At 40.3% G+C, this 24,341-nt stretch overlaps 2 protein-coding genes across 4 annotated transcripts; both read left to right on the top strand.

Annotated features, from left to right (window-relative positions):
- The first annotated feature begins 533 nt into the window (after positions 1 to 533).
- LOC146636658 (uncharacterized) lies at positions 534 to 4,079 on the top strand. Its single transcript, XM_085350973.1, has 6 exons — positions 534 to 2,475; positions 2,573 to 2,745; positions 2,823 to 3,043; positions 3,399 to 3,525; positions 3,601 to 3,698; positions 3,869 to 4,079. The coding sequence occupies exons 1-6, from the start codon at positions 534 to 536 to the stop codon at positions 4,077 to 4,079; spliced, it is 2,772 nt and encodes a 923-aa protein (XP_085207099.1).
- Positions 4,080 to 6,505: 2,426 nt separating this feature from the next.
- On the top strand, positions 6,506 to 21,297 carry ccdc149a (coiled-coil domain containing 149a). Of its 3 annotated transcripts, XM_085350971.1 has the most exons (13): positions 6,506 to 6,558; positions 7,483 to 7,644; positions 8,059 to 8,097; positions 10,740 to 10,847; positions 10,934 to 11,050; positions 12,723 to 12,895; positions 14,151 to 14,223; positions 14,404 to 14,488; positions 15,078 to 15,222; positions 15,409 to 15,485; positions 16,609 to 16,641; positions 19,739 to 19,843; positions 20,738 to 21,297. In XM_085350971.1, exons 1-13 carry the CDS (start codon positions 6,508 to 6,510, stop codon positions 21,295 to 21,297), a joined length of 1,728 nt encoding a protein of 575 aa, XP_085207097.1. In that variant the 5' UTR covers positions 6,506 to 6,507. The 3 variants fall into 3 exon arrangements, with proteins under 3 accessions (XP_085207097.1, XP_085207098.1, XP_085207096.1); XM_085350972.1 differs by lacking the exon at positions 16,609 to 16,641; XM_085350970.1 differs by lacking the exon at positions 16,609 to 16,641 and having other exon boundaries at positions 19,697 to 19,843.
- The last annotated feature ends 3,044 nt before the right edge of the window (positions 21,298 to 24,341 follow it).

Genomic DNA, 24,341 nt, shown 5'->3' with positions numbered 1-24,341 from the left:
GTAAATTTCTCTAGTCTCATTCTGTAATGAGAGATCATGCCTTAAACAGCAGACACCCACACTGACACCAAAAGTAAAGTTTCTTACAGTCCTACAACAGTTAAACACTTAAAATCTGTCATTTAGCCTATGGATAACTGAAAGAGACCTTAATTATTGACTGAACTACCCATACATACTCCAGGCCCGTGTAAAGAGTGTGGCATTTGATAGTTTAGATGCAGTTTGTTTTAATGCAACTGTTTTGCACTGTAACAAGATGTTGTGCATCTTCTCTCCAGGTACTGTATGTCATAACACAAAAAACCATAGTCACAAAGGAATGGAGAGAAGACAAGGTCCTGTGTAAACGCTTTAAAACACAGTTAAAGGCTGCATGCACAAAACTCCATTTGTAGTCTAAATAGAATCTTAGGCTTCGATAGACATTTATAAACAGCTATTAAAAAAACAAAATGAACATCCTTTAAACTACAGTTTTAATGATTTTAATGCCAGTGCTTTCTCTTTCACAGGTAATCTGATGCAAAAACATGGATATTATCACTAAAGTACAACTGAGAGTCTCCCCACCAACAGAAACACATCCTATAATCCAGTGCATAACTAACAATGACCTCAAAGAGCTCAGTAAATTACTGAAGGACAATAATGTTAATGGAGTTTACCCTTGTAGCAAGTGTAGTGATTATATAACCCCACTGATCTCTGCTGTTGTAAATCACAACAGAGATATCTGTTCTTACCTTTTGCGTCAGGGTGCAGACCCAAATGTACCTTCTGAACTCCTATGGGCACCTTTGCATTATGTCTCACTGTCCGAAGCACCTCTTTATTTTGTAGATCTATTGCTTGAGGCAAAAGCTAGCCTAGATGGATGGAGTCCTACTCCTCTGCAACAACAGATATTAACACCAATGCAAATTGCAGCCATTAAAGACAGGGAGGATATCATGAAAAGGCTCATCTCTGCTGGTGCTCTGGTGACACTGCCATCCAAAAAAGATGCTCAATGGCTTATGGAAAGTAAAAAAATATCTCAGATGATTAATCACTTTGCATCAAATGGAGATAGAGTGTGTTCCCAAATTAGACATTTTTTGGATATGGAAATTGCTATTTGTGAAAAAACATCTGATGAAGTTTTTAAAATGTTCAACAGTCACATGTTGTTAGAGCATCCTAGGTCTCATCTGACCATGATTGAAATCCTTTTTACTCTTACTGGGAGATGGAAAGATAAATACTGCCAGGCTTGCATTAAATGGCTAAAGAAAAATGGAAATGTGAATACTTACATTGAAGGTGCAGCCAGTCGCTTTCCAAACATCCCCAAGACACATGTAGAGGTGGCAGTTGAAAGTTTGAGTGCAGTTTTCTGCACAATGGAAAACATATCAAATGAGCATGCAGTAGCTGTAGTTCCACAACTACTGAAACTGCTTTGCTTAAAAGAGAGACTTGACATCTGTGAATCAGTGCTACAAACATTGTATGTGATAACACAGAAAACAAAAGGCACAAAGGACTGGCACGTCAACCTTTTAGAGAACTTATGCAGAAGAGTTGCCCCTTTTGTAAATGAGCAACACTCCACTAAGATCAGGATTTACACGTACGCTATATTCGCAAACCTGGTGTCAGTTGAACAGACAGCAAATATTTTAAAATCAGTGGGCATAACTTCAGTGCCCGAGGACATACTGACATCTGTAGAAATGGAAATAAATGAAAAACTGAAAGAGGTGCTGAGGAGTCTGAAAAAGTATTTCAGCAGGTCAAGCTCAGAATGTGAGGGAAATGCAGTCTCAACTTTAGTCAGGAAGAAGAAAAAGAAGAAGAAAAAGAAGGAAAAGGCCCAAAAGCAAGAAGACCCAAATGATGAAGTTTCCACTGCAGCAACTGAACCAACAACAGAAGTTTCTGTTATGGAATCAACTTCAAATTTAAAGCCTTTTAAATACAGCACCAATAAAAATGCAGAAAAACAAAAATGGCTTCCAATCAGCAACAGGTGGAAGGACAAACTGGAGATGCTTGCTGGCACAGATGACAGTAAAATATCCAGAATCAGAAGCATTATTTATGTGAATGATGCAGAATTCAGAATAGCGAAGGGAAGTGATGGTACTGAAGTCTTCTTGGGGCTGAGAGAGGACGGCACAGAAGTTGTCATCAAGAGAATGTCTAAAAGCAACTATGAAGTGCTGAAGAACGAAGAAGGAATCCTACGACTTCCTGAACTCGATCATCCTTATATCGTACGATATGTTGATGCTGCAGAGGACGAGAACTTTGGATATCTTTGTCTGCAACTTTGTGAATACACCTTGGAAGAACATATCAAGAATGATGACCATGACCCACAGATGTTAAAGAAACTTGTCAGACAAATTCTTGAAAGTCTAAAGGTGCTTCACTGTGGAAATCCTAAAATTCTTCACCGAGATCTTAAACCCCAGAACGTTTTGATTGGTGAGACATGTTTGAAATTCAGAGAAAAACAAAACAAAACAGATGTCATGAATTAATGATTTATTTTCATGAGTTTTGTACTTTATTCCTCCTGCAGATGTTACTGGGAGGGCAAGATTAGCTGATTTTGGCATAAGCAGACGCTTACTCAAAGGCCAAACAACTTTACGTACACGCAGTGCAGGAACCAGATGCTGGATGGCCCGAGAGACTTTAGCAGAAGAAGCGGAAGAATCTGTCATATCATACAAGTCAAGCACTGACATCCAGGTAATACAGGTCCATTAAACTTGATTAACTGAAAGATGCCTTGGTAAAAATACCTAAACTGATGTGTTATTATTAAGGTGGCAGGCATGCTGATTTATTATATCCTCTCTGGAGGCAACCATCCATTTGGCAAATCCTTTAAATGTGAGTCAAACATTTATGATGGAAAGTACAGTTTGGATCATGTTCAAGATGTGGTGGCAAAGGATCTCATCGAGTGGATGATCAACAAAGAGCCAAAGGACAGACCCAAAGTAGAAGAATGCTTAAACCATCCCTTCTTCTGGACTCCGAAAGAGTAAGGAAGTCATGCTGTAACAGAATCTGCGATTTCTAGTTTAACTTTAGTAAAGCAAGAATAGATTTGCTAATGAGAGCCTAAACTGTGAAGGATTTTCAATCATTTTCCCACACATGGTGGAAAGTTTTCAGTCTGTTACTTGGCTTAATCCATATGTTGAGAAAATGAGGTCAAACCGTCTTGTACTCAGACAGGCACGTTAACATTGGCAGCAAATACTAAATTTGTTTCATACATTTCTGTTCTTGTCTTTTTAAGCATGACTCTTTTTTGCTGCTCCTGTTATTATTCAAGATTTTCCTCTTAGTTTTATGTTGTTACTTATAAAGCGTAATTTAAGCTTTATTTCCAGGCAGTTTGAATATTTGAGGAAGACCGGCAACAGGGAGGAGGTGGCAAACTGTCGAAATGCCGATGAAAAGCTGATTGGTTCACTAGAAGCATGTGCTAATGGATCCTTCAAACTGTGGAAAAATAAGGTGACTTACAGATGAGAGGTCAAACTTATGTATTCCTAAAGTCCAGTTCATGACCACCATGTTTTGTTGTTGCAGTTTCCCCAAGAGCTGCTTCAGAAGATGGATGGCAGAAAGCCGTACCCTGAAACCACACTGGGATTACTGCGCTTTATACGCAATTTCCATGAGCATAAGTAAGTTAAACTAAATGAAAAACATTATTTCATGAACACATATTCATATGTGTATATATATGAATTTCTTGTAACTATATGCACATATCACAAATATTTCTGATACTATGACAGATTTGGAAGCTTACTTCTCTGTTACTACTCATTAATAAAACTTTCCTTGTTCACAGTCGTGAGGACGCTCCTCACATTGAGGTATTGGTGTTATTTCCTGATCTCTTTGGGTGTGTTTACAAGTTTACCAAGGATAAAGGCTGGAATTTAGAAGGAAAGAAGGAAATGTTTCAAAAAGAAGAAACAAAGGACATTTGTACCGCCTTTACAATGATGTCTACAAGTACGGACGACCCTCTGAGTTTCCCAGTACAGGAGTCTCAATAGTGACTTTAAACAAAGTTGAATTCAGTAAGGACGAAGGCTGTCATTAAGGCCTGTACAGTATGACAACCATTCAGAGAAAATGTATATAAGCAAATACTATTATTAGAAGTACAGATGTTAATGAAAGCTTCGAAGGATATTTTGTTCAAGCGTGTATATATAAGCACACCACAGAAACCAAACTAGCAAAATCAAAATTTGTTCTGCACAATAAGCCAAAGTTTTGCACCTGTTGTTCATTGTGACCACTTTCCAAATCCTGATAGAAGGAGAGATGGTATTTTAAGGGAGCTACTAGTACTAGATGTCAGTAATGTTATTTGTATGGTTTTATATTTAGTAGTTAATTTAAAATGTGCTATTATGGTGGCTGTATTTGCAAATGTTAGTGATAAAAATTCTTTGTTACTTTCAGCTTTAGTAGATAGATCAGTGGAAAAACGACAGGAAAGCAGGAGCAGAGAGAGAAGGGGGAAGACATGAGGCAAAGGACCGCGGGTCAGACTAAAACCTGGGCCGGCCCTTCTCGGCCATATGACATGTGGGCGTCTGCACAACGCGCTGAGCTAAACTGGCGCCCAATAAAAATAAAAATACACTGGCGATACTTAAGAATAAATTCTTCCACTTCTGTTTTTATAGACAGTGTTATTCCAGATAGGAAAATGATAAACCTACTTTTTCCTTTTTTAATGTATTTTATTTTGGTTGTGTGAAGCAAATACATAGCTTAAGTATGCATTTTCATTTTTGAAAATTTATATATAACATGTCAACTGTATACTAGTACTATGCACTATGCCAACTTTTCTATTCATGTATTTTGAATTAAAGTGAATGTCATTGAGAATTTACCAAATATATTAGAATTTGTATGTTTTATTAAAGATTTTATCTCATGTTCATATTGTAAAAAAACTGCAAATTTAATGTTTAGTAGCTAAATAAATTCCTTTTTTTTAAAAAAAAAAAAAGTTGAAAGATGTGCTTCTTCCGTTCGCCAGCATAGTTGAAATCAGGCTTCAGAATGTGGAAATGCTGAATTTCATTTAATTACATTCAATTAAAAACATAGTAGCTTGCAGATCTGAAACCAAAACTGAAATGTCTTGAACCTGGGTTCTTTCTCAAGGCCAAGGGTGAGAAACTTGACTGGCTTTGAAAATATGTCCAGTTGTACAGGGGCAAAATAACCCCTCAGCACTCTTGTGCATGATCTCAAAAATATTTTTCATGAGTTCATGACCTGCAGTCAATTGTTTTAAGTATAACTGAATACTAATCTGTAATGGTGGCTATATAGTGCCAATACATTCCATTTACAGCACATGCTTTACTATGTTATTAACACTGAATGAGCAGTGGCCCTTGTTTGTTTGTTTGTTTGTTTGTTTGTTTGTTTGTTTGTTTGTTTGTTTGTTTCAGGCTTTTTAGAGTGAAAACGCCTGGCCTGATGGTTCTCAGCAAGGTTTTCTATAACAGGTCGCCTTTCAACAAGCTCCTGCCTTTATAAGCTGATATCTGGTGTTTGCGAGGGGTATCTGATTGGTATAAAGTTGGTTAAAAGGGGGGCAGGGCTAAACACCTTAATCAGTCTGTATTAAATTTACTATATAAACTGCCTAGGGTCCCTGGATTAGCAACAGCTTCTGGAAATGATGTATAATTTCACACAATGTGTATAATTTCTTGCAAATTATACACATTACCAAATGATCACTATAGACCTTATAGTCAAAGGAGCTTGCAAAGAAAAGCGTCTGGACTTCTTTAAGTTGCTTGAAGACGTTTCACCTCTCATCCGAGAAGCTTCTTCAGTTCTAAGGTGAAATGGTGGGGAGCCCAGATTTAAACCTAGTGGGAGTATCCCTCCCCAAAGTATATTAATAAGACTGATTTATCTAATTATTAAGTTTCTAAAGAAACCTGACGTTACTGGAACCCCCTATAGACCTTATAGTGCCCAGGCCATCACTGTTTACAAACTTTACAGGGTCTATAGACATAAAGAAAACAGTGCATTTTCCCCATATAATTTGTATTATTTAAGCGGTTTGCTCGTTTCTCTCCAAAAAGTGCTGAAACGGAATTTTTTTTAGTGGAAGACTTTCTGCTTTTATTATGAAGGAACCCATTTCCGCTTTATTGTCAGCTTCACTGATTCCCCACTATTTATCTCAAATCTCTTATATATATAACTCGAATCGTTCTTATAAAATCGTTTAGAACTTCATTGTATAAAATTGTCCAAAACTGAATTTCTTCAAATATAATATTATTTTCACAGACTTGCCGGAAGTCGTTTCCATGTTTTGTCTTTCTGCGTAACTTGACAGCGGAGGCTAAGAAAGTGACGTTGCAGGATAAACAAACGGATGAGGAGAGGGGGGCTGGTGTGTCGTGACATTTTTGCAAAATATTACGAATAATGCAGTCTTCCAAGAGGAGTGAGAGTGACTGGCAGGGGCTCGTCAGCGAGGTGAGTGAGTGGGAGAGACCGTAAACAGCTGCAGACACTGACTGGTTTTATAGATGTTTCCCGGTGTCCATATGGAAACGAGCCTCTGTCTCTTAGCTTTCATACACCTGGACGTTCATTAATACACGCACGAGCTCAACGTTTTTTGACACCGGTGGGCTCTTCATTGATGACTTCTGCTAGCTATTCCGTTAAGCTGATAGCATACGACTGTGTTGGTGCAAATACACCAACCCACCCCTATATGATGATGCTACTGTGTACAGATAGGGTAGACCCACCTGTGGGCTCGCGTTTAACCTGTTAAGAGTATTACCGAGTAAGCTATTTGTATATATGAAGGTAAGCGTGTATGTATTTTGACGCTAACGCAGTAATTTAAGCTTGTAGGCTAATTTAATTAGCACTATATGCCGCAAATATCGAATAACCTGCACCTTTATAACATTTGACAGACCATAGAAATAAGAAAATAATTAGCATTTAACGCAGTAATGAAAAAAAAAATGTTTGTTTGTTTTGATTTATTTTACTGTAACTGAAAGACATGGCAAGCACTGAACTTAACAAAACTACTACAGCACACCGTGCTGCATGATAGGAGCTGCTATTTGGTTATAAGCTGGTCTGACTGCTATCGGTCTCCACTGTTCATTATTGTGGGCCTTATCTGTACGTCAAACACTTCACTCCAGTGTGTTTTTCCACCTGTGGGAAACAGGTTAGGGTTGGTTTTGTTTGCACAATTAATGTAACCGTTCCCATCACAGAATAAGATAAACATAAAGATACATGATAAAACCAAGAACAAGCTTGATACAGATGTTACATGTCCAGCTGTGGTCCCTGAAATAAACATGACTGCCAATTCAGTCAACAGTAATATATCTCATAGCACCATGGCTCGTGCATTGTTTGCTTAAGTTCTTGGTGTGTAAGCGGAAGTTGGAGAGTAAGAAGGAAGCCCTCCTCATCCTGTCCAAAGAGCTGGACACCTGTCAGCAGGAAAGAGACCAGTACAAGCTGATGGCCAACCAGCTGAGAGAACGCCACCAGGGACTCAAGAAGAAGTACAGGGAACTCATTGTGAGTGGTTCAGCCTTCAAGGTGGTACTTTTTTGTGACCACCCTTTAGCATGAAGTATTTTACAGCCATGAGCAAAATGAATCGACAGTCCGCTCCAAGATGTTGAAATTCATTTTCACGCTTGTGGTATTTTTTGTCATGTTAACAGGATCATTACTTTGCTTAATGTTGCAGATCCTGATCTGATTTTGTCTTTATGTATTTTCTAGATTTCTTGAAGGAATATCGATTTTTTTGTGTAATTCTGATAGAGTTTCTCTATTCAAGCCCACCCCAAAAAAAGAAAATATTTTAAATTTTTTGGCAGCAGCTAAACGTAGATATTCAGTTTTCCTTTTGCACGCTGCCACAGTTTATAGTATTTGCTGTATTATTGCAGCTGATGATAGAAGTGTTTTTTTTTCATGTTTCAGGATGGTGACCCCTCTTTGCCACCTGAAAAACGCAATCAAGTAAGTTTTAATTTTATTAATACATATGCTAATAGGTACAGTTAAATGAGGTAATGTCTATTAAAAAATCCTAAACAGGTAATCCAAAACTTATGTTAAATTCACAGCTTGGTTGTTTATTTGAAATTCTTCGTGCTGGCATACAGAGGCCATTTCTTTTGTGCTGCAGGATGTATCAGGGTGTAGGTTAATCAGACTCCTCTCTCTCTCCCTATTGCATGTACTTAAGTAGGTGAGAATACCAGACTATTGTTGTTCTAGGGTGGGTGTGTCTTCTACAAGTCCTGAGGCCTGCACTATGAAGCAGGATTTTGTCTTTTCCAGGTAACTTCCTGGTTAAACCTGACTTTTCTGTACTGCAAAGGTGGCTCACTCCTTATCAGTGTACATCGCCATCGTAACATGTGCTGTGAACCTAACCTGCTATGGAGCAGGATGTTTCCCAGATTAGAGATCAGCAGGCATGAAATCCTCACCTACTGACCACTCAGTTTTCTGGAAAATAGTGGCACTATCCATGGGACCTCTGTGCACGGGACAGAAGGACAGAATAGGAGCGTCGAAAGTTTTTTTTTTTTTTTTTTTTTTTAGTGCCATCTGAAGTCTTTGTCTTTCCTTGATCAACATCCGTGATAAATCTGGATTCTTAGATGCAACTTTGTTCCATGATTTGTTTTCTGTTAGCTTCACTTCCACCACCACCACTAGATCTGTAGCTGAGAAAATAAAAAGTGAAACTGCCATGGGTGTGGCCACCCATGGCTCCAACACCATTGTGAAGTTTGCTGACGACACAGTGGTGTTGGGTGCCATCTCCAACAACGATGAGGCGGCCTACATGGATGAAGTGAAGAATCTGGCATCATGGTGCCAGGACAACCACCTCCAGCTGAACGTCAGCAAGACCAAGGAGCTGGTGGTGGACTTCAGAAGGGGTCAGCACAGAGACTACAAGCCCATTATCATCAATGGAGCTCCAGTGGAGAGGGTGCAGTCCTTCAAGTATCTTGGTGTCCACATCTCCTCAGACCTGACATGGGCTGCCCACATTCAGGTCCAGACCAAAAAGGCTAGGCAGCGCCTGTATCACCTACGACAACTGAGGAAGTTCAGGGTCTCTCTAAAGATCCTCAGGATTTTCTATACAGGCGCTGTGGAGAGCATCCTCACACAGAACATGACATCGTGGTTTGGGAACAGCTGTGTGAAGGACCAAAAAGCTCTCCAGAGAGTGATCCGTACAGCAGAACGCTGCTGCAGGATTGCTCTCCCCCCGCTTCAGGACACCTACACCAGGAGATGCCGGACTAGAGCAGCGCAGATACTGAAGGACCCGTCTATATATATATATATATATATATATATATATATATATATATATGTGTATATATATATATATATATATATATATATATATATATATATATATTCGTTATATTCGTACGAACGAATATATATATATATATATATATATATATATATATATATATATGTATATATATATATGTGTGTATATATATATATATATATATATGTGTGTATGTATATATATATATATATATATATATATATATATATATATATATATATATATATATATATATATATATATATATATATATATATATATATATATATATATGTGTATATATATATATATATGTGTATATATATATGTTCTTCCTCTACAGTCGAGGAGCGTGTCAGGCTACGTGTCAGGCTACATTTCACTGTGTGTTATACTTGTATAACTATGCATGTGACAAATAAAGAACCTTGAACCCTCTAAACTTAATGATAGAGTCGTGATATTGACAAGTTTGTTAATATAGAGAGTTTGCATCTTCAAATAGCCTAAACCTTATTAATATTGTAAGCCTTTTCCTGTCTTACTGCCCAAAGCTCTGAAAGTGCTCACACATTCATTCAACACTAAACTGCTGTACAGTGCTTTTCCTGCCATGCTGCTGTGTTATCTGAGGCACTTGTGTTGGTTTTAGTCTGTATTATGTTTTTAACCTCTTCGTATTTTTCCAACAGTATAGTTTTATTTTCCTATGCAAGATGACCTACTCTGATGCCAGTAAACCTATCCATATTTGCTATTTCTAAATGTTGCCAATGCCAACCCTTTCATGTGAACGCGCAGGGGATTCCTTGGATTAACTTAGTGCCTTGATAGCCAGCTTTGTGTGACTGCTTATTCTGACTGCCAGTGTTAGGTTAAGTGAATCCAGATAACAGAAAGATGTTCTGCTGAACTTGCTTTGTAACATAGGGCCCTGCATGACTCTGTCTTATTGTGCTTTCAGGGACATGGTGACACTGAACAGTTGCTGGTTGAATAGCACTACAAAATACAATGAAATAGTAACAAAACACCAGTGAAATGAAAAATGAAAATACTAATGTGTACACTAGATGGCACTAAATAATTGTCTCTTTCATTAGAACAGGATTGTGGACTGGCTTTGGTTTTATCTCTGAAATTTTGTGGATGTTAAGATAGGCATTTTTTTTTCTTGAGTTGAAGAAGGAAAATGTTTGATGCTGATTAAATGTGATTTCCTGGGGTATTTGAACCTTGTCTGGCCTGGCACAAGCTGTTGTGCATTCACTCTTCTCCTCCTCCTGCTCTGCAGGTGAACCTGGCTCAGCTGCTGAGGGACTCAAGGGAACGAACAAAACAGCTTGCCGAGGAGGTGAAGGAGCTCACTCAGAGGCTTGCAGAGGCCCAGGGGGATAACAAGGTGAAGTAACCAGGGGTACTCGCACAAACGTACATGGAGATTAACTATTTAAGAGAAGTAAAAAGTTGAACTTCTCTTTTCTGCAGCTCCTGAGGATGACCATTACTCGACAGAGGCTGGGGGATGAAGAGGTCGGGGTGCGTCACTTCCCCGCCCATGAGCGTGAGGATCTGGTTTGCAAGCTAGAGAGAGCTGGGCTACAGGTGGACGTATTTCTTACCTTAAAGCACTTTGATATGGTTGGCAATTAATCCTTCATTTTCAGGTCCATTTCTTCTTTTGTGGAATATTCATTAGGATGTTGCTACAGGATTAAGGAAAAGGAGGGAACTCCGTCCAGGGACATGTCATTTACAAATTTAATCCAAAAGAAAGACTGTTTTTAAAAAAAAAAAAGTCTAAATCACTACCTAGGATGTTAATTATTGTTAAAGTCCTAAGATCGCTTTGTAACATATTAGCAGTTGCACAGTACTGTCAAATAATACAAATAAAAGCATTTTCTATGTGGGGTGGTGGAGCTTGGTTTGAGCTGTTTAACCATATGCTTAAAGTCCTGTTTTCTGACATATAACTCCATCAGTAATTTCCATCCACTGTTCACTTTTGCTGTCATAGGGAGTGCTCCAGTGACACTGACGATTGATGGAATAGTGAAACATGTTTGTAGTTTCCACATTTAGCAGGAACTTTTTTGTTGCATATCTTACAAAGCCTTGTGCTTAGTTGGAGATTATTGAAGTAGCTCCCTTTTTAGGCACTAAATCGCTCCAACATATACTTGGTCTTATGTCTTTTTTTTTTTTATCACATAAAACTTTATGCCGGTGTTGTTGCTGATGACATGATATGGCACAGCTCTAGTTATCCCTGTCACTTCACAACAATGATCTAGGTTTGAATCTTTTGTCCATTCAGGGTTTGAAAATGTGTGTGTCATTAAGTAAATGGATGTAGGATGAACAGGGTGAGTGTAAATGGCAATTGAGTCCAGTAGTAAGTGATTCAGTAGTGACAGTTTCTATTGAAAACCAGTAACTGGTGCAGATTGTAACTACTGTAGAGGCTTTAGAGTGTTCTTTTCTGCTTTTCATAGTCTTGGTTGATTGGGTATTGTCGTAACCCTGATGGGTCGATGTTGACATGCAAGTTATTGAATTTGATAACTCGAGGATGAAGCAATGTAGGAATTTTAAATCTATTCCATTGGTGTATCTACTTCATGACCTCGGCTCAAGGTCAGGAGTCAAAGGTCAAGTGTTCATTACACTCATTCAAAGGTTAAGTTGTCCTACAGTTTATGTAGAGAACAATGTAGTGACTTGTATCATTTTTAACTACATATTAATAAGACTGATTTATCTAATTATTAAGTTTCTAAAGAAACCTGACGTTTCTGGAACTGTTCGTTTCTAGTCAGGGCCTCGTGACAGACATTTATTATAGATTTCCTCAGTAGACGTAAGCTCAGTAATTCATTCATTTTGTTTAAAACTTTCCATAGTGAATCACACTTTTTGCTTGGAAATACACTCGGCGCATTACTGTCCATGTGCTTTGAATTTAATTTCAGAGTAGAACATTTTATTATTGGCAGAATCCTCTCTGCACATTAAACACAGTAAATGTATTAGACTGATAAACAATACTTCCTCCTCTTTGAAACCCGCAGTGGAGCCACTTAACTGTTATCTACTAGAGTGGAAGCTGCTCACTTTAAAACAGCAGGGGAGCTCCTGAGTTGCTGAATGCTAAAAACAGTGAATGCAGCCTCAGCAAACTCTACTTTAATGAGCAAAAGCTTTGAAATATCCATCACGTGAACGTTTCCGTGGCTTCCCTCACAAACAGTTCTGCCTGTATGCCTTTTTCTAGATGGAGGAGATGGAGAACAACATGAAAGCACTGACAGACGAGCTCCAGGACGTGAAGGCTGAACGCACTGTGTTCAGAGAGAAGGCGGAGCGACTAAATATGGAGCTGAATCATATTTTGGGGAACCACGAGGCTCGTATCATTGATGTGGACGCCCTGTGCATGGAAAACAAGTGAGTTAGAGATGTGCCAGACAGAAGTGTCATCATTTGACACTTTTTAAAATACATTTTTCAGTCCCAATACTATCTTCTAAAACATCAAAACTATTTAATACCAAACTTCGAATTTACCTAATAAACGTAATTAGTGTAAACCAACTAAAAGGTATGTTAAATCTTGAAAGTAGACATCTTTGACTTCAGTATTAACTTCATAAACTCCTGGCATTTTCTCAGCTACCTTTCATCATCACCTTTTTCAGCAGTCTTGAAGGAGTTCTCACACACTGAGCACCTCCTGGCTGTTCTTCCTTACTCTGTGGTGCATCTCATCCAAAAGCCTTTTCAACGGTGGTTAGGTTTGGATGTCCGTGGATGCCAGGTGTTCCTGATTCTGAACACCATCCTTTTTTTGAGAGGGGGGCTTTAATGTTCCCCTATTGTGCAATAATAATAGAAGTCAGAAATTGCTGCAGGATGAATTCTGAGTAAATCATCATCAGTGTCACTAGCAGATGTCCTCACAGTATCACACCATCTTCGCCATAACTAACAATGAGAGACACGTGCATGTCCATTTCTTGTTTCTTAGATGATAAAGGTGTGATTTGCACAGTGTCCTCCAAACAGCTCCTGCTGAGATGTGTTTGGTTCCTATCAAACTTGAGGGCTCTAATCTGAAGTGCCAATGATTGACTTGTGAGGCTGTAATCCTGATAAACTTTTCTCTTGGTCTTCCTGTCTGGAGGCAATTGTCATGAAAGACAGTTGATAGATTTTGAGATGGCACTTGGGGAAACTGAATGAACTGACTGACCTCCTTTTTTTTTAAATAATATAAACTTGTTTCTCTCTTTATTTAGATGGCCATTTCTTGTTGCTTAACTAAGCAGTACTGGACATGTTCTTCCTTACTGTACATGCGCTTCAGTGTTTTTACCCACGTCTTATGTGGTAGTCATGTTTAATCGGGGTGGACGTTAGCTAACGAAAGATCAAAAAAGCATGGATGAAGAGAATGCTTGGTTTCATTTCCATATGAATGCATTTTTTATGTTGTGACTTCTGTGTTCTACATGGCAGAGGGTGAGCTAAATGACAAACAGCAAGACAAACATAAACAAGAGTCATTCACGTTACCAAATGCTCTTTTTGACACTGCCTCCTGCTCACAGTGCACAGCGATTATACATGTAATGTGGAACTCCTCTGTCTGTCATGTGTGTTTTGACTTTGCTAGGTGTCTTTCTAATCAATGTTCCTGTAGGTATTTACATGACCGTTTAAATCAACTGCAAGAGGAGGTGAACCTGCTGAAGTCAAACATCATGAAGTACAAGGTACAGATTGAATGCTGCAGTTAAAATGTGACACAGACATTGCCTGACTCAGTGCATGTAATTTCTTTACATGTGTATGGTTTTGTGAACGTTCTTAATGCAAAGGAAGTGGCTTTTTACTAAAATGTTCGTGTGAATCAGCAGGGTGAGCTTTATTCTCTTGTTTTTCTGTCCCTGCAGACAGCCCTGGAGAGGAGGAAAAACTCCAGCACATATGGGAAATCAAATAACAGTCCTCTTACTGGAGTCCTCTCAGCCAAACAAGGTGAAAACACAACCTGTTCAGCTCACTTTGAGTTCTTTAAACTCAGACATAAATAGATGTAGTATTAGCTGATCTGGAAACTGCAGAAAGGCACTAATGCGAATGTTCTCAGGCCAAATAAACTCTACAACTGATGGCGTGTCTTCAGTATAACAACCACTTCCTTTGTTTCTACCCGTGTCTCAATGGATTATTTAATAACTTCTCTTTTTGCCGATCCTCCGAGCCACTGCCGGACACCAGCTGGGTTACTAATTGTATTCTGAGTGGTAAAGAGCACCACTGGCAGGGAAATGAGCCTGCCATGATGACTGACAGTTGCTGGCAGAAGCAGCACAGTGGGCTCTGGAGTTAAAGTTAGGAGAGTGTCACCTAGAAGACATCTGTTTCTAACTCTCCATCTCTGTCTTACTCTTATCATGCTGTGTTCCCTGTCTCTTGTTATATCACCCTGCTTTCTTTGTTACCTATTTTTAACTTTTGTGTAAGTTTTATTGGGGGATTATTGGCATTTCTCTTCCCTCCATTTGTGGCTCTCTGTCCCTTTCTCTTCCCATCTTGATTTTTTCCCCCTTTCCCTCCTTTTTAGTTCAAGAGATGCTTCTGGAAGAGCAGGGCTGCAGTCTACCAGCCACGCCTCAGTCAATCGCCGACCTCAAGTCTCTCGCCACTGCTCTCCTGGAGACGATCCATGAGAAGAATTTGGTCATCCAGCACCAGAGACACAGCAACAGGTATTAAGAGTTCCTGCTTTGCTGCTGATGGCATCATAATGGTAATATTTCACCTTTAACCCCCTAACACAGTTACATTGTTTGTCTAGCTGTTACAAGAATTCTCCTCCTATAAAGCAAACACTGGAATATGACATAAGTGTGCGCACACACACACACTGACCCTTCTTCTCACCTGGCCTGCAGGATCTTGGGAAATAGAGTTGCAGATTTGGAAAGGAAGCTGAAGACCTTGGAGGTTTCAGGATTATGGAGTCTTCCAGGTGGGTCTTTGAACACCTAAGCTGTTCCACCATCAAACCTTTTATGAATCCATTAAAAACTAAAAGTAGTTCAGCAATGTTTATTTTGAGACACTTTTGTGCTTTTGGAAAAATGATCACATATGATGAGTAAAACTAATGAATCATATTAATGTATCGTTTGAAGACTACCGCTGAGAACATGTAATCTTTCCCACATCATTAGAAAACATAAATGTGTGTGTGTGTGTGTAGCCAATAAAACATTAAGATAAGCAAAAGATCAGACGTTGGCTGGTGTCAGATAGCTTTGTCTTTGCTCTGCTCTGCCTTGAAGACCAGCATCCCGGCATCGCCTTTTCACTCTTGACAATGAGACTGGTGTTATGCTTGTAACATTTAATGAAGCTGCCAGCTGAGGACCTGCGAGGCATCTGTTTCTCAAACTCGAGACTCTGATGTCTTCTTGCTCAGTTGTGCACTGGGCCTCCCACTTCTCTTTCTGCTCTGGTTAGAGCCAGTTTGCTCTGTTCTTTGAAGAGAAGTGCACACTGTTGTACTTCATTTTTATTTAATTTTTTTGGGGATTTTTCCTCATGGAATATCTTTCACGTCTAAGAACAAGAAAACTGAAAAACTGGAAAGTTGACTTGTTTTTTCTGTCTGTTTAAATCCACACAGGCTGAAGCTCCAGACACGCGACTACTTAAACTTTAAGCTAATCAGCTAAAACAGCTTTTAATAATCTTCTGTTACTATCATAGTCATCATCTACTACATAGATATTCCATTAACAACAAGAAAAAGATAATATAACGATGACTTTAAAGTTAGTTTGATTTAAATAAATTAGGACCTCTTTTATTTTAAAAGTCTATGTAAAATCTCCTAAAATCATGGATACAGTATTGGAGTGCATCCATATAATAAATATGATTTTCAATTTAAGTTAAAATCATTTAATAATTGTCTCAGTGTTGTCCATCTGATGCATTTAAAGGTTGTTTAAATGACCCGGAGATCTTTGCTGGGATCGTTCTAGCTGGCCTGCTGGTTTAAATTCATTTCCTCTCCTGTCTTTTTCATTAATGAGCTTTTCTGTTCATAACACTGTGCCTTTCTCTCCTCTCTGGCTGCGTCTCAGGCTTGACCTACCACGTATCTGTGGGAATTGGGAGTATGTATTCCTTCTGCCCCGCTTAGTTCATCCATGCCCTCCACTATGTCATGCCAGGACAAATCTGGGCAGACGCCCAGAAAACATGTCACCTCATGCCCACCGTTTACAATGTGTTGACTCCATTGACCACCAGCTCATGTGTCTGTTCATGATACCGCTGACTGAATCAGGCCGACGGAGTGCCACACACTGATGCTCTCGGTCCAGTGGACCTGTCTTAAATTTTACTCACAAGAGAAACTAAAAAAAAAAAAAAAAGCGCTTTCTTTGAGTGATGCAGTTGGGCTTCTTTTAAGGGCAGCACAGTACTGTTGAGTAGTAGTAGTAGTAGAAGGATTCGAGGCTCTCATAATACAGATGAGAGCCTTGTTGAAGACAGTTTCTCATATACAGTTTTGGTATATGAGAGTGTAAAGTCAAAGTTCTTATTATTTTATCAGAAAGTGAATTTTTGAACCACTTTTTAACCCTTGATCCTATATTTGTATTTAAAATTGAAGTATAAAAAATGCTGTATCGGCTGTCAGATTTTCCTCAAAGACACAGCTGGTGACTTTTCCTGTCCTGTAAAGACGTCCGACTCTCAGTAGAGCAAAACCAGTCCAAAAATATAAAACTATTTACCAAACATAATCGAAAAACATTTGCGGCCTGAAAGAAGGGGACCGTGCTTGCTCACTTAGAAAGCAGTTCCCCTTTATCTCCACTGGAGGGAGATGTTGTGCCGTCTATGAAGCAGACTGAACGGTGGAGGGGCTGCGGCTGGATGGAGGTGCCCTGTCATGAGACCGTCATTCTCTCCGCCATAAAACTGACAAGCATCCATTACTGAAAATGATTGCCCACATTACAAACACATTTAGGGGAATGTGCCGTTATTAGGGAATTTGTAGACGAGGGCCCAGAGTGCCTGACGACCACGCTGTCCACCACAGTTAGGGAGACAGAGATATAGAGAGAGATGTGAGCGTCTGTGGCCTTGATGCGAGATGAAGTTGGGCTGATTGATATTAAAGGCAAACGGGATAGGATGGAGGGCCTTGGCTGCCTACCTGAGTCCCGGAAAACACTAGAGGTGACTACATTGTCTACGGATGAGAGAGAGCCAAAAACAATAACAGTGACATCGATGCGGTGAGTCAGATAAAGTTGTGATTGATAGCTTCCCCCACCCCAGTCCTCCAGTTCAGCGCCCCCACCTCCTGTGCTGAATGAGTGTGAGCTGAAATGTAACACTGCGAGTGAAAACCTGTCAGAGTGCATCAGAGATTGAAAAGACAGGGTGGATACAGAATGCACCCTGTTTAGGTCAACTGACAGACTTTTTCCAGTTAAGAGGAAGGCATTTCCTGTCAATGTCGAGCTAGACAGCACTGCATAGTGTAAGCTCCTGTGACTAGCTGACAGCTATGTACACTTCTCCCGTTTGTGATATAGTCTTTAATATCCAGTATGATCTGGTGTCACATAATATGGAATAGTCCTTTTTTATGCGCATAAACACACATATATATTTGCGTGTTTGTTAGATGTGTTTCAAAGAGGTGTAGAGGTGGTTAGATGATGATACAGGCAGCTGTCAGTAAGGGTTCAAAGCAAACCACTGGTGCCTCCTATCTCTGAGTTCTGCACGCCTCATGGAGACACAGCTGCTGTGCTCAGTCTGGGTCTTCGTCTGCATATCCAGTAACCAGCATCGCTTTATTACTGGCTTCAAAAGGCAGTCTGGTGAAGTTTTCCTCGACTGTTCTCCTAAAAATAAATCTAAACTGTCCTAACACAATTGCAAGTTTAGATGCAGTTTCACACACTACTGGCCAGTCTTACCTATGTGATGTCGATATATTGCTCAGCATTCTAGCATCTTCCTAAATGGCACTTTTATGTCTGCCCAAAATGGCCCATATCTGCATATCTTTGGCCTTGAATGATGGCAGTGGCTCAGGGTTGGTCTGTTTGCTTAGACTCAGCTGCTGCACCACCTTATATGGATCTGATGTTACGTGTGGGATTAGATTTGACAATACTTGCCATAAAACATCATCAGGCTCAGTTTTCTGACTCGTGGGTCAAGTCTTTTTCACACAGCAGTTGTTATTAGTGCCAAAAATAGACCAGATCAAGCTCAAAGTGTATCTGGGTGAAAATATAAAAGCCTCCACAGATCATCAGTCTGTGTTGTACTGGGTTGTTGCAGTTTGCAAGAGAATAATCACAAATGATTTGTGGAAATATTGTATTGATTTTTTATGCTTTATTTAGCAGATATTTGGCTAATCGGGCTGTTTTTAGTCAAAAACAATCATAAAATTGATCTTGGTTTTGTTTTATGACAGTTTATTATTTTTAAATATCTTAGTAGTGGCCTATTGAAGTAACCAAAAGGAATGCAGTTTAACAGCCTAACAGCATATTAATGGCTAAACACAGTCTCACAGTTAAATAATTAGAGGAACTTTCTAGACAACATGACTTTTTTGTTTTTGCTTCTTTTGATTTACCCAGCTGGTACGACGAATTCTAACAGTCTCTCCCTCGCTCGCTGTTCCCATGTCAGTGTAAACATTGAGCATCCATAACAATATGGACTGTTTTCATAACAATATGGTGTCCGTTCACCATTCATGATTCTCATGCATTGTGTCTTCCAGTCATCCATTTTCTCGTTCTCCTGTTTGTTTTCTTGTCGCACACTTGAACGGTCGGAGACACACGCAAAGGTTCGCCTGTTCACAGGCTACGTGCGACGGCAGAGGCTGCTAACTTCCAGCCGAGTGTCTGTGCATATAGTTTTGTGTGTATACTCGTGACGTCTGGTTTATAGTGCACAGTCTCTTTTGAGTAGCATATGGTGTCAGCCTAAGAGGCGTGCAGCCATCACTAATGAAGACAGATGAGAGGGAGCTGGAGCCTCTTCCTGTGAGCACTGCAATGCATACGTGCGCCTGTGTTTGCATGCACCATCGTACATGTGCTCCATCCAATCTAACACTCCTCCACCCTCCAAAAAACCCTCTACATATCACTTGTTTGTTGTTCTCATTTGGACCAGAGAGTAACTGGGAGCGTTTTCTCCTTGGCGCTGATGTTACAGGGACAAGAGACAGTATCACACTAAATGAGAACCTTCAGCCAGAGCTCCGTCCTACACGTGTCACGTCTCAGCCAAACATGCAGTCCAGAGTGCATCCACCCAAAGGTGAGTGTGTAATTGCGAGTGACTGGCTTCTCCAGCCAATGATAAGAACTCCTACCGCTAATGGCGTAAACACTGCAATTAGGCATTGCATGCTAAACACTCCTTTCTACCTTCCGTGTTTAACCCAAGTCCTTTCCCTTCCCGCCTCCACTTCTCCCTGCTCCTCATTGGTGCAAGATGCCCAAATGCCATGGCATTTTGGAAATGTGAGGCAAATTCTCGCCCACTGACATTCAGAAACTTCTGCCATGTTCTCTTTGAAAGAGGGTGGGGGGATCAGGGTGGGAGGACTATAAATATGGATGCCACTTCAAGTAATGTTGCTTTCTTCTTGCGTGTTTTTGCGTGTCTGTGTGTGCGTGGGGGTGGGGGGACTCTATGTGTGCAGTCTTTAACCTTTTTGCCTGCACATCCACAAATATGGGTCAGTAATCCCCAAAGTGAGAGCATATTTTGGCGAAGAAGCAGAACTAAGCTGTTGCTATTGCTGAGATGCAGGGCGTCACACTTGTCTTGCGTCCCCTTGTCTGGGGCACCGCTGCTATATTTAGCCTGTTGCCATGGAAGCACTTCAGTCACATAAGTAATTGAAATAAGTTTCTACATTGTTTTTCTAGCAGAATCAATACGGGCTTTTTCATTTGTGGCTGCTGTTTCGGTTTTTTCATGCATTTTAAACTCTTGTCTAATGCAATTTTTGTTATATCGTTTCGTGTGTGTGGTTTTTGGGTTGGTTTTTTTTATTACTGTTATCAGTTATGACAATAATTATTGTCTCTAGCTACTCATTAGAAAGTTTTCCTTTTTTCTTTTTCTTTAAAAAACTTTTTTGGCTCCAGCTTCAGATCAAGTGAGCGATTAAAATGACCAGTCATCTCATCTTCCTTTTCCCAGTTCTTTTAGACGACAGAAGTTCACATGAATCATCTTGGGAGTGCCACACCGCTGGCGCTGACCTTGGCACAGATGGTGTCAGCAGGGAAGACGCACCTGCACTGCACAGCAGCCTGGAGACTCTTGACAGGGTGGAGACGAATGGGATTGACAGAAGGGGGGGGGAGCTGGTGACCCTTACAGAAGATGCAGGCGTAGAGCTGGAGGAGGGGCGGAGCCCTGTGGAAGAGGCAGGGCATGAGATAGAAGGAGTTGATGATGATGAAGAGCTGGGTTCCACAGTGGAGGAAGGAGAGGAAGCAGCTCTGGCGCTGGATGTCCCACAAACTGAATCAGACCTTCAGTGGCTTTCAATTAAACAAGCTTCTGTCAGTCATTCGGAGGTGGGTCAGCGGCCCTGTGAATCCCAGAACAGTGAGTCCGATAATGTACCTGAACATGAAGAAGCCTCTGTGTCAGCTCCAGAGAGCCAGGCTGCAGAGGTGTCGAGTACAAGAGAGTGGGACGTTCAGTGTCCCTCTGCACAGAGTGACTCCTGTCATAGTGACAACTTGGCATGATCCAACCGAGAAGCTTATTTAAATCCTCGTCCTTGTCGTCGTTATTGATGATTGCATTAATCATCCACTGTTGCATTCCCACAACACAGCCAGTGCTCACGAGCTGTCTTCTCCACCGCTTTAGTCAATAAAAGAGAGAGAAAGCACTTTTTCAGCCACCACTGACAAAGCTCGAAGTGCACTTTGTATCCAGACAAGCTTGTTGCTGCACAGGAACAGAAAATCTTCAAATCGATGGAGTTGCAAACTTCATGCCCTGCAGGAAGAATTTACAGTGGGGCAAAAAAGTATTTAGTCAGCCACCGATTGTGCAAGTTCCCCCACTTAAAATGATGACAGAGGTCAGTAATTTGCACCAGAAGTACACTTCAACTGTGAGAGACAGAATGTGAAAAAAAATCCATGAATCCACATGGTAGGATTTGTAAAGAATTTATTCGTAAATCAGGGTGGAAAATAAGTATTTGGTCACCTCAAACAAGGGAAATCTCTGGCTCTCACAGACCTGTAACGTCTTCTGTAAGAAGCTTTTCTGTCCCCCACTCGTTACCTGTATGAATGGCACCTGTTTGAACTCATCATCTGTATAAAAGACACCTGTCCACAGCCTCAAACAGTCAGACTCCAAACTCCGCCATGGCCAAGACCAAAGAGCTTTCGAAGGACACCAGGAAAAGTATTGTAGACCTGCACCAGTCTTGGAAGAGTGAATCTACAATAGGCAAGCAGCTTGGTGTGAAAAAATCAACTGTGGGAGCAATCATCAGAAAATGGAAGACATACAAGACCACTGATAATCTCCCTCGATCTGGGGCTCCACGCAAGATCTCATCCCGTGGGGTCAAAATGATCATGAGAACGGTGAGCAAAGATCCCAGAACCACACGGGGGGACCTGGTGAATGACCTGCAGAGAGCTGGGACCAAAGTAACAAAGGTCACCATCAGTAACACACTACAACGGCAGGGAATCAAATCCCGCAGTGCCAGACGTGTTCCGCTGCTGAAGCCAGTGCATGTCCAGGCCCGTCTGAAGTTTGCCAGAGAGCACATGGATGATACAGCAGAGGATTGGGAGAATGTCATGTGGTCAGATGAAACCAAAGTAGAACTTTTTGGTATAAACTCAACTCGTCGTGTTTGGAGGAAGAAGAATACTGAGTTGCATCCCAAGAACACCATACCTACTGTGAAGCATGGGGGTGGAAACATCATGCTATGGGGCTGTTTTTCTGCCAAGGGGACAGGATGACTGATCCGTGTTAAGGACAGAATGAATGGGGCCATGTATCGTGAGATTTTGAGCCAAAACCTCCTTCCATCAGTGAGAACTTTGAAGATGAAACGAGGCTGGGTCTTCCAACATGACAATGATCCAAAACACACCGCCCGGGCAACAAAGGAGTGGCTCCGTAAGAAGCATTTGAAAGTCCTGGAGTGGCCTAGCCAGTCTCCAGACCTCAACCCCATAGAAAATCTGTGGCGGGAGTTGAAAGTCCGTGTTGCTCGGCGACAGCCCCAAAACATCACTGCTCTCGAGAAGATCTGCATGGAGGAATGGGCCAAAATACCAGCTACTGTGTGTGCAAACCTGGTAAAGACCTATAGTAAACGTTTGACCTCTGTTATTGCCAACAAAGGTTATGTTACAAAGTATTGAGTTGTATTTTTGTTATTGACCAAATACTTATTTTCCACCCTGATTTACGAATAAATTCTTTACAAATCCTACCATGTGGATTCATGGATTTTTTTTTCACATTCTGTCTCTCACAGTTGAAGTGTACCTCTGGTGCAAATTACTGACCTCTGTCATCATTTTAGGTGGGGGAACTTGCACAATCGGTGGCTGACTAAATACTTTTTTGCCCCACTGTAGCTAGGAAAATAACAAATATGGCAACATGCGTTCCTATGCCCCATATTTCCTTTCCCCTGCGATAAGATAATCCCACTTGTTTGCTTTCTTCTTCCTAAGGGATGTTAATAAACTGAATGCTGCATTTTTTGTCACTCTTAGATGAGTTCAAATTTTCATACCAAAACTTGTAATGAATGTGCACATAATTGTGAATTATTTAATCTTAATACCGGAGATTCTATTGATGTCTGTTCAGCATTATGGGTGAATCTTATTAATGAGTCCATTTTTATTTTTCCATATTTAACAGTTGATTTTTGAACTACACTACATGTGCCTTATATGTGGAACTCGCTGATATTTATAAATGTATAAACCTGCAGCATTGGTGGTTGTCACTTTTCTTTTCACAGATTAAGCTAATACAGACTTTCAGTCATGTGAAAAAGAAAGTTTTCATAGGAATCTGTGCACTCTTATAAATACGTACACCTCATAATTGAGTAGCTTCTAGAGCCACATTTAGCAGTAATAACGTTACATAACTATTTTTTATATGATTTTATGAGTGTCTCACAGTCTCATCATTTATTCTGTTGTAGACTTTCACGCACAGCAGAAATTCAGACCAAGCTTTAGCTTTCAGACAGATGGCCTCATATTTGACTGAGAATATTTTGGTATGCGGCGTTCATGGTTGACTCAATGACTCAAAGGTCTTCAGGTCCTGTGGCTCCAAAACAAAATCGCTAAATCGTCGTCCCTCCACCGCCATGCTTGAAAGTTGGTATGAGGTGTTTGTGCTGATATACTGTTTGGTTTCCACTGAATGTGTTGCAGTGCATTATGGAAATATGGAAATCTCTACTTTGGTCTCATTTTTCCAAAGGAAATTGTTCCAAAAGTCTTGTGGTTTGTTGTCATGCAACTTTACAAACCTAAGCCCTGCTACGATTCTCTTCTGAGAAAGAAGAAGCTTTCTCCAGGCACTTCTTACAAACAAGCCATACTTCAGCTTTTTGTAATTGTATTGTTCTGAACTTTAACATTTAACCTAACTGAGGCCCGTAGAGTCTACGTTGTAGATCTTAGGTTTTTGCAGCTTTTCTGAGAATTGCCGGTTTGCCTTTCAACTGAATTTGCTGGGTTGTTCTTTCCTGGGACGATGGTGGCATTATGTCAAC

Source organism: Diplotaxodon limnothrissa, linkage group LG3, assembly GCF_057381915.1.
Source record: "Diplotaxodon limnothrissa isolate DT_005_m linkage group LG3, D_limnothrissa_male_GT1.1, whole genome shotgun sequence".
NCBI lineage: Eukaryota > Metazoa > Chordata > Actinopteri > Cichliformes > Cichlidae > Diplotaxodon > Diplotaxodon limnothrissa.
Note: the sequence above shows the minus strand (reverse complement) of the source record. Positions and strands in the feature narration are given on the sequence as shown.